This window comes from Microtus ochrogaster, unplaced genomic scaffold (genome assembly GCF_000317375.1).
Source record: "Microtus ochrogaster isolate Prairie Vole_2 unplaced genomic scaffold, MicOch1.0 UNK3, whole genome shotgun sequence".
Classification (NCBI taxonomy): domain Eukaryota; kingdom Metazoa; phylum Chordata; class Mammalia; order Rodentia; family Cricetidae; genus Microtus; species Microtus ochrogaster.
Window position 1 is genome coordinate 18,558,960 of NW_004949101.1, and position 10,913 is coordinate 18,569,872.

Here is a 10,913-nt window from a genome sequence, read left to right on the forward strand (position 1 = left end):
GCGGATCTCTGTGAGTTTGAGGCCAGCCTGGTCTACAAGAGCTAGTTCCAGGACAGAAACCAAAAGCTACGGAGAAACCCTGACTCGAAAAATCAAAAAGAAAAAGAAAAAAAATGAACCGATAAAAGAAAGCCAAATACAGAAAGAAAAATTTAAAAATCATCGGCATGTAAAACCAAAATAAAAATATTCAGGTCACCAAAACAAACCTCAGTAGAGGCAAAAGCTTAAGAAGAGTAGAATAGGGGCTGGAGAGGTGGCTCAGAGGTTAAGAGCATTGGCTGCTCCTCCAGGGGTCCTGAGTTCAATCCCCAGCAACCACATGGTGTCTCACAACCATCCATAGTGAGACCTGGTGCCCTCTTCTGGCATAAAGTCGTACATGCAGATAAAGTACTCATATGTAAAATAAATAAATAAATCTTTACAAAAAAAAAATAAAAAGAGTAGAATAAAAAATTCTGAGGGAGCTGGAGAGAGAGCCCAGAGGTTAAGAGCACTGGTTGCTCTTCCAGAGGTCCTGAGTTCAGTTCCCAGCAACCATCTATTAGATCTGGTGCCCTCTTCTGGCATGCAAGCAGGAACACTATTTACATAGTAAAATCTTAAAAAAAAAATAGAATTCTGACTGGGCTAAGGGAGGATGGCCGAGGCCCGTGTGGACTACAGAGTGGGGGCAGGACATCCACCACAGTCACAATAATTTAGCAAAGATAGCCAAGGGGGCGGGAATAACTCAGCAGGGAACAATCAATCAGTGGGTGAAGTTACCCAAGGAAAGGAACCATTGCATAGCTTTCAACTCTCTCTCCACAAATTACCCCTGAGAAACTCTAGCCTGACACCAACCTAAGAGGTCCAGGTTAGCAAGGACAAACAAGAGGCTCAGCTGGGAAGCAGCCAGCTGGTGGTACTCCTATGGAGTCACACTGGATAGATAAGCAGACAGGGGCCTCAATGAAACGCCTAATAAATAATCATAGGTCACATGTCTGTCACTGACCCAACATAGAAGGCAAGACTATCAGAGCAAGCAAGAGTCAGGTACTTCCGAAATTAGCTTCAATCCCAACTGCATGATCACTCTAAACCAGCGCGTAACACCTCATCAATCAGGAGAGGACTGAACACCAGAAGTCAGGAGATAAGGCAACCAAGAGACCGACGATCACCTTAAAGCGACGGAGAGCATCTGCAACCTCAGGAGCAAGATCCTTATCCACCCAGCCCACCATGACACCATCCAGCAGGACAGGGTAGCAGTCACTGTATGGTCGACAAGATGCCGCATCAACAGGAGTGACACCTGGGAGGGGACAAACAGAATAATAAAATCAGAAGGCTTCATCCAACATTTCCAGGTCCCGGAGACACTGGGACTGCTTTCTCAGTGCGGCTGGCCAATTGTCCTATCTGTTGTAGTGACAATTTGTTTGTGCTCTAACAAATAAAGCTTGCCTGAAGGTCAGAATGCAGAGCTAGGTCACTAGTCAGCCATAGAAACCAGGCAGTAGTGGCGAACACCTTTAAGCCCAGTACTCTCAGAGGCAGTTCAAGGTCACCCTGAGCTGCCTGAAACTGACTCTGTCTAAAAGAGAAACCAGAAGATGATTCCAGCCTTTGGGATCAAATGCCTTTAATCCCAGCGCTAGGAAGGTGGAGAAAAAAGTGATGTGGATGGGTAGAGAGAGGAATATAAGGCGGGAGGAGACAGGAACTCAGGGCAGTCTGAGGATTCATAGAGAGATGTAGTTTGAGGTTTCAGAGACAGCAGCAGTCTGAGGATTCATAGACCCCTTTGGTCTGAGTAGTGGTAGAAGTAAGAACTCTCTAGTGGCTGACTGCTCTGCTTCTCTGATCCTTCAGCTTCCACACCCTGATATCCTGACTCCAGGTTTTTATTATAAGAACAATTAGAATTCATGTTGCAGTCTATACAGCACAAAAACTTCCATACTGCTTATAAACTGCTTCATCAAGGCCATAGAGAATCTAGAAAAGGATCTGAGAGAATGGCTGGGCACAAGGGAGGTTTGCACAAAATCCCTTTCCATACACAACAGCATCTAAACTCTGAATACTAATGGCTACGCTCATTCACACCTTTCTATTACCAACACCAATGACATTTTGCTGGTTTTAGTTCCAGAAATGCACGAGAGAGAAGCCAAGGATGCAGTCCGACTCACGCATGGAGGACTGAAAAGGAATTCTCTGCTGAACCCCAAAGGGCAACTTTGCTGCTTGAGGCTGTGCAAAGCCAGCAGACCCAGCTGGACTGTCCAGTGTCCTACCTAAGCCACAGAGCAAGGCCGGGACAGATGCGGTGTACACAAATTTCGTGACAACCTCGCATGTGGCAGTCAGGTGGTTCAGCAGCCCACACGGTGCTCCGTCTGGGGTGTGCACAGGACAGAGGAAGCCCCAGGACTCTGGGAGCAGCCTGCGCACTGTGGTGGTCCTCATCTTGGCAAAGTCAGCCCCTCTGTGCACACAGCGGAAATGGGAGAGATAGCGAATGAAGTTCAGCTTGTCAGCCACAACACACAGGCCAGAGTCTTGCAGGAAGCCGAGACCTTAATAAAGAACAAGACACTCAAATCAAGACAAAGTCTTTTTTAAAAGCCCCAAACTGTCTGTTTCTGATGCTTCAGGGCTAGGGATATAGCTCAGTGGTAAGAGCATTTGTCTAATATATGAGCGGGCCCTGGGTTCAATTCCCCAGACCAACCCCCACCCTCCACATATATGTTTGCAACATGGGATATTAGTTCTGATAACCTCCCCCCACATACACATTTGCAGCCCAGAATATTAGTTCTGATAAATGGGGAAAAATCAGATTAGATTGGTCTGAGAGCCCTGCCATTGCATAAGCACTTGCTAGCATGCTAACGAGAGAAATCAGTGGCACCTGTCCAAATAGAAAAGCAGATTTCTGGATCCCAGTTAACCTTTCTTATTTTTTTTTAAAGATTTATTTTTATTTATTTATTTATTTATTTATTTATTTATTTATTTATTTATTATGTATACAGTGTTCTGTCTATCTGTATGCTTGCTGGCCAGAAGAGGGCACCAGACCTCATTACAGATGCTGGTGAGCCACCATGTGGTTGCTGGGAATTGAACTCAGGACCTCTGGAAGAGCAGTCAGTGCTCTTAACCTCTGAGCCATCTCTCCAGCCCAACCTTTCTTATTTTTTCAGTTCATTCTAATACAAGAGGTTTAGGGAGGGACACAAATCCAAACCCTTCCAGGCTGCAGCTGTAGACCTGCAGACATATGCGGTCTGTCTGTATGTCCAGACAGACATGCGGTCACCGCTTTTCAGAAGTCACGGAATGTGTCTGTTCACTAGCGCTGGATTTACAAAAGCAAGACACTTCGCTGAACCCTTTAGGTTGGCAGACATTTGTTAAAATTTACTATAAAATCTGACTTCAGTGAGGGTTAGCTTACTCTAGAATTCTGCAGCAACATATTTTATTATATTATGCACATAATTTGAAAAATATAAATAGCCTATCTGTTTCATTTTACCTGTTTTTGAACGCAGATTTCCAGTAGCAAGAAGATATTCAAATGGTTTCGTTAGTTCTGATCCCATACTAAATATCTTCAGCAAATTCTCACTGTTTATGGATACATTGGTCTTCTGAGCCCTCTTATCTAAAGCTATCTTAATAGACACTAGCCAATTTTCCATTTTTTCCTGAAAGAAGAAAATGTTAAATTTAAAGTAGTACATGCTTTAAATATCATAAATGCTATATCTAGCCCCAAACAATCTACACAATCCAGTATAAAGGCCCACTGTTTATACATGCGGCAAAGGATGCATCTTTAGCCCAACCAGGGTTGTAAAAGACAGCCCTTCAATGTACAACTGAAAATCTAGCATTCTTAAAGACAGAGACAGGAAGTCTACATCAGGGGCTTGTTGATTTGATTACACTGTGTAAAGATAGGTCACTGTGTTTAATAAAAAGCTAAATGGCCAATAGCTAGAGAGAAGGTATAGGTGGGACTTTTAGACAGACAGCTCTGGGAAGAAGAAAGGGGGAGTCGCCAGCCAGACGCAGAGGAAGCAAGACATGCAGGAGAAGAGGTAAAAGTCACAACCACATGGCAGCACACAGATCAATAGAAACACATTAATTCAAGCTGTAAGAGCTAATTAGAAACAGGCCTGAGCTAAGGCCAAGCTTTCATATGAATTAGTCTCAGTGTTTTTATTTGGGAGCTAGTTAGCTGGTGGGACAGAGAAAGACTTGTTACAGGGGCTGGAGAGATTGCTCCGTGGTTAAGAGTGAGCACTGCTCTTGCAGAGGTCACAAAATCTGACACATGGGATCCGGATAGTGGGCCTGCCCTCCAGGAGCTTTTAGACATAAAGCAAAGAAAAACCAGCCTACAATTCATAATCCCAGAGAACCTAGACAACAATGAGGACCCTAAGAGACATACATGGATCTAACCTACATGGGAAGTAGAAAAAGACGAGATCTCCTGAGTAAATTGGGAGCTTGGGGGATCATGGGAGAGGATTGACTGAAGGGGAGGGGAGAGACAGGGAAGGGAGCAGAGAAAAATACACAGCTCAGTAAAAACAATTTTAAAAAAGGAAAAACAAAAAACTGCCTGAATGTATGCACAAGCAACATAACAGTCACACGCATATAGTACACAATTTGTTTTTCTTTTTTTTTCACAATTTTTTTTAAAAAGGCCAACAATCCAATCAATAAATGAGATAAAGCAGAGACAGTTTTCAGAAAGTGAAGCACAAATGGGTAATAAACATTAAGAAACGGTCAATGTCACCAGTCACTGGGGAAACGCAAACAGAAACAACAATGAGATTCTCCGCAACCCATCAGAACAGCAGTTGAGAAAATAATGTGGAGAAGACGCGGACAGATGGGGAGCCTGGTGCACTGCAGGGGAAGGTGAATCAGCGCTGCCATTACGGAAGAATTACGGTTCCTCAGAATATTAAAAATAGGCCTGGGGCTGGAGAGATGGCTCAGCAGTTCAGGGCACTGACTGCTCTTCCAAAGAACCCAGGTTCAATTCTCAACACCCACATGGCAGCTCACAACTGTCTGTAACTCCAGTTCCAGGGGACCCGACACCCTCATACAGACATACATGCAGGCAAAACACCAACACACATAAAATAAAAATATATTATTAAATATTAAAACTTCTGTGTGACCCTGAAGGATTAAATCAATGTATCACAAAAATTCTTGCACACCAACTGCATACCAATGCAGCACTGCTTACAGAACAGACGTTATTAACCAGCCCAGGTAACAAAGAGAAACGGATAAGGAAAACACAGTGCATGTATTCATAATAGAAGGGTTTTTTGTTTTTTGGCATTTTTTTTTTTAAGCTATAAGGAATGAAGTTTTATAATTTGGAGGAAAGTAGATTCAACTGAAGAAGTCCATTAACTGAAATCATATTAAGAACGCTAAGTCAGCTGGACAGTGGTGGTACAAACCTTTAATCCCAGCACTCGGGAGGAAGAGGCAGGCAGATATCTTTGAGTTCGAGGCCAGCCCTGGTCTACTGAGTGAGTTACAGGACAGCCAGGAACACACAGAGAAATCCTGCCTTGAAAACAAAATTTTTTTAAAAAGGAAAGAAAGAAAACTAAGTCAGTCTCATTAAAAAAAAAAAAACAACCCTACCTTTCATTTGAGAGCCTCAGGTTTTACATGGAAACATAAGATCACATATGTACAGGTGACATAGAATCTGGAGCCAGAGTTTTGATTAAGTCCCTTACTGCTGAACAAAAGGACGCGATGTAAGATGCCCAAACTAGAATCCTCAGAGCACACTTACCTTCAGAAACATCAGGAAGAGCTGCCCGGGGGTAAGGACTTCCTGATTCACTAAGCTATCGGGGTTGTCCTCCATACACTCGCCTCTGGCTAGAGCAAAGAGCTTCCGGGTCATGAGACAGAGCAGGTAAAACTTCTCAGTATCAGACTTCAGGTGGATACAAATGCACTGGCTGACAGAGAAACAGAAACCTTAAAGCAGTTCTGCCTTCTGTCCAGCTCAATGACCAAGGTGCCTACTTCACGTTTACCTAACATTTCTTCCAAAACTTCACCTTTGCTGGCTACAGCAGCAGATATTGCCACCAAGTCTAAAGCTGTGCTCAGCAATAGAGAACAATCAGTAACACCTGCAGCTACTCCAGCTCAGTTAAAAACAACACTTCACTTTCTCAGCCGCATGGGCCACATCCCAAGTGCTCGGCTCCTGCCAGGGTGATCTAGGACTCAGCTCCTTTAATTCGTGGTTATGGAAGAGAGTCGTTGCTACAGGGAAATACAGCCCCATGTTGTCTGCAACTTTCAGAGATACAGAGAGGCAATGTGTGTCTATGCAGAGACAAAGTGATCGCTGTAACCAACAAAATGTCAACATTGGTGACCTCCAGCGCTTACTGTCTTACTTGAACACTGCAGCAAACTAGAAATTAACATGGAATGAAAGAAGCAAAGCTGCCCTCCTGGCTAGGACCACAGCATGCTACCCAGGCTCACTTCCTAGGCATAGAACCCATCTTTCCCCCTCTCCCTTCCCAGCCCAAAGCACACATACTTGAACAGGAACTTGGCAGCTTCCTCATTTGGGTACCAGTCAGGGAGACTGAGCTTCACTCTGAAGCGCTCGCCCAGATAGTTAAGGACCTGCTTCTGCGTGGAGCAGCCCTCTTCCATGACAATCCTCAACATCTGAGAGACAGAATTCTTAAAGAAAGAGTCCTCCTCTTTGCCTTTGATGAGCTCCTGGAAAATCTGATAGTCGGAAAAGCTCACAAGTGCCTGAAATAGAAAAAAAAAAAAAATTTAAAGCTTTCTTTTTCTTTTAAACAACTACCAAAGGTTTAACTCACTTAGTTACAATCTTCCCCTCTAATAATTGTTAATGTCCAAGCAAAACTAGCCCTCCGAAACAAAACATTCTCTTTACACCAGCCAAACATCGAAGTCGCAGTGATTCTACTTCTAGGTAGGCAAAAAACGGGATCGTGTTTCCTCCCACTCTGAATTAGGGCTGTCCCTACATGACCAAAATATGGCAAAAAGGAGATGCCAGATCCCCAAGGCTAGGGCATAGACCGTCCTCTATCTCATCCTCTGGGCTAACTCCCAGGGGAGAGGGGGAACTGAGACCTCCGACCAATAGCCACCAAGTGAGCCACCAACTCGCTACTGGGTCCTGGAAGCCTAGTCAAGCCAAGTGACCGCAGCACTTTATTTATTTTTAAAATTTTAATTCTTATTTGAAAGCGAGAGAGAGAGAGCATGTGTAGGCATACACAAGCCACAACACATGAAGGAGGTCAGAGAACAAGTTTTGGGAGTTAGGTCTCCCTTCCACTGGGGGTTCTGGGGACCAATGCAGGCTGTCAGGCTTGCATGGCAGGCGCTTTTTCCCGTGGAGTCATCTCATCACCCCGGGAGCACCTCCAAAAACTTCGGTGTGACCTATGACCTATGCAGTCAAGCTGCTACCAAATGCTACATCTCCGAGACTCTGAGAAATGTTTATTTCAAGCAACTGGTTTTAATAGAGCAACTAATTAGTACAGCATATATGGTCATGCTCTGTTTATGGTATGAGCGGGGGTGGGGGGAGACAGGGTCTTGGTATGTTACTCTAGCTGGCCTAGAACTTGCAGCCTCCAGACTGCCTCCTCAAAAGCCTGGGTAACATTACATGCACGTGTACTTTAACAGAAAGAAACCATTCACTCGTGTACAAAATACAGCTTCCAATGAGCCTATTTATATCAAAGACATATTCATCTCATCTCACCTTAAGTGCAAATCCCAAAGGAAGGAAAAACAGCTCTTTCCGGTAAATAAAGTTCAACATAACTGTGCCATTCTCCACATAGTGAAGGTTCATGTTGACGGCGGAATGCTCTTCTCTCACACAGTGCATGGAGACCCCTGCCAGAGGAGGAGCAAGGAGTCAGGGCCCAATTCTTTCATTTGCCGTCTGATCATTTTATCACCATAATCAATGGCAAATCACTTAGCACGGTAAGCCTTTACTCCCAGCACTTGGGAGGAAGGGGCAGTTCAAGGTCAGCCTGGTCTACACAGCTAGTTCCAAGGACAGCCAGTACTACCCAGAAAGATCCGTCTCAAACAAAAAAAACAAAATGAAACAACAAAAGCCAACCCACCAACCAACCAATCAAACAACGAAAAAGATTAACTAAGCCGGATGGTGGTGGCGCACGCCTTTAATCCCAGCACTCGGGAGGCAGAGGCAGGCAGATCTCTGTGAGTTCGAGACCAGCCTGGTCTACAAAGGGAGTTCCACCAAAACCACAGAGAAACCCTGTCTCGAAAAAACTAAAAAAAAAAAAAAGATTAACTAAGTCAGGCAATCAAAAATGCCCACAGACCTTGCCAAATGTTTTCTGGAGCACATGGAAATAGCTGAAGCTATGACTGGCCAAACTTCCAGGGTTTCCGTCAGCTGGGGACCGTAGCACCTTATTCTTGGATCACCCTGCAGAGCGCACCTCCTGTCCACAGTGCCCTATGGGCCTGGTCAAGATTCGGTTACTTATCTAACGTCCTGATGGACACCAGAACTCAGCCTTCAGGCTTATCCTGGACACTACATCAACAGAGCAAAGAACCAGCAACTTCATGTCCTGATATGCTGAGATACTGTTCTCCTAGGTGTTACATCTTTGGCAACTATTAAAGTTAGATTTTTATCTCAAGTATAAATGATACATTATGTAATATAAATGTAGACATTACTAGAGAATGCCATATGCTAATCTTACAATGCCAGGCACTGTCACAGACAGCGAACACAAGCCAGTCTCCTGAGGGTGTGTCAAGGCAGACTAAACCGGGGACCTCTCAGGTTTCTGGACACAGGTGCTAAGTCAGGCCAGCCTTCATCCTCAAAAGCAATCTCATAAATACATGAAGTCTTTCTGGCTAAAAATAGGCAAGTGTTCTCACTATGAAATTACTTTCTGTGTATATTTCATTTTCTTTGTGAATAAACACTATACGTATTAAGGTGATTTGATTTCTACATATACAATGGCACCAACGTTACCACGAGCCACCTGCAATTTGCCAGCTTCACCATGGTGCACACGAGCCATGTCTATTCAGTAGAATCTGCATCTCACTTTCTGAACTGAGACCTTTTCCTAGACTAACAATGCTGTGCATTTCCCCATGATACTGGACAGTAGCAGTGAGCCACTGCTCCCAGCCAGCCAGGAGATCAAAGGGGAAAACGATCATCTTCCATTTCCCGAACTGCCAATGGTTTTGAATACAGAGTTTTCATAGCTCATGTGTACAAAAAGCCAAATCTGTGTAGAAACATGAGATGATCAACACTTGCTCATGAAACAGGCTTTGTTTTAGGTGATTTTTCCAAACTGTATGCTAATGTATTAATTACTGTTCTGAGCACGGTTAGGCTTTGCCAAGCTAAGCTACTATGCTGGCACCGAGAGCATTACTATGTGTGTGGTGTCATGCAATGAGCCCAGAAACTTCTGCAGGTTAGACAAACCTGTCCCCAAACCGGTCTCCACCTCCAAGTACTTTTTTTTTTTTTTTTTTGGAGTTAGGGTCTATTTTGTATCACTGACATTCCTGTCCTGGAATTCAGTGTAGACCAGGCGTCCTCAAATTCAGAGATCCACCTGCCTCTGCTTCCTGAGTGTGGGATTAAAGATGTGAAACACCACACCTGGCTTTAAGCATATTTTTTTTAACTTAAAACAAATATATTTACTTATTTTAAATCATTTGAGTGAATGTGTGTATTTGTGTGTGTGTGTGTGTTTGTGTGCATGTGTTCTTATGTGTGCAGATGACAACAAAGGCCAGAGATGTCAAGTCCCCTGGAGCTGGAGCTACAGGCAGTTGTGAACTGCACAACATGGATGCTGGGGACTGAACTCAGGTTCTCTGGAAGAAAGATACATGCTCTTAAAACCACTGAGCCATCTCTCCGGCCCCTTGAAGTCCATTTTTAATATACAATACTTTCAATTTACTGTAGGTTTATTAAGAAGCATCCATGTATTGCATAACAATTACCATAATCATGTTAATTAAAACATCAAGTACCACATACAGTTACCAACTGTGTATGTATGTGCATGTGATATCAAGACACTTAAAAATCTACCCCATCTTCAAATTTCAGAATTACAATAGTATTAATGATATCACAGTGCTGTACACTAGTATTAGTATACTGTGTTTATATATGTTTGGTGGGAGTATACTCTCCTGTGCAGACACAGGTAGTGTGTGTGTGTGTGTGTGTGTGTGTGGTTTGTGTGTTACTCTCCCACGCAGGCACAGGTAGAGGCCAGAGACTGGCATCCAGATGTCCTCCTCAATTGCTTCTCCATTTGTGTCTTTTGAGAAGAGTCTCTCACTGAACCTGGAACTTTCTTCTTGGCTAAATTAGCTGGAACCCCTGTCCCCATGTCCCCTCCCCTCCAGAGTCAGGAGGTTGCTGTGCACTGCCAAACCTTCTGTTCTTGTTTTTAAATGTTGGTGATGGGGTCTCAACCCTCGTGCTTCTATAGAAAGGACTTTCCCACTGAAACATTTCCCACCCTGTACTTGGCCTGTAACTTAAAGTTTATACTTTGATAAACATGGCACCTACCAACCTGAATCGTACAACAATGTTTTATGGCAAAACAAACAAAAATCATGTAAGAGAAACACACTAAAGATGGTGTACAGTTAGTCAGGCAGTGGTGGTGCACGCCTTTAATCCCAGCACTCAAGAGGCAGAGGCAGACGGATCTGTGAGTTTGAGACAACCTGGTCTACAGAGTGAGTTCCAAGACAGCAAG

The 10,913-nt window shown here is 43.9% G+C and overlaps 1 protein-coding gene across 1 annotated transcript in view; it reads right to left on the bottom strand.

Moving 5' to 3' along the window:
- Polr1b (RNA polymerase I subunit B) overlaps positions 1–10,913 on the bottom strand; it is a 23,165-nt gene that overhangs the window by 7,448 nt on the left and 4,804 nt on the right. The window contains exons 5-10 of the mRNA XM_005365646.3: positions 7,856–7,992; positions 6,635–6,858; positions 5,864–6,035; positions 3,545–3,716; positions 2,295–2,576; positions 1,173–1,306 (exon numbers count right to left, since the gene is read on the bottom strand). Coding sequence (XP_005365703.1) covers positions 1,173–1,306; positions 2,295–2,576; positions 3,545–3,716; positions 5,864–6,035; positions 6,635–6,858; positions 7,856–7,992 — 1,121 coding nt within the window. The remainder of the gene's footprint in view (positions 1–1,172; positions 1,307–2,294; positions 2,577–3,544; positions 3,717–5,863; positions 6,036–6,634; positions 6,859–7,855; positions 7,993–10,913) is intronic.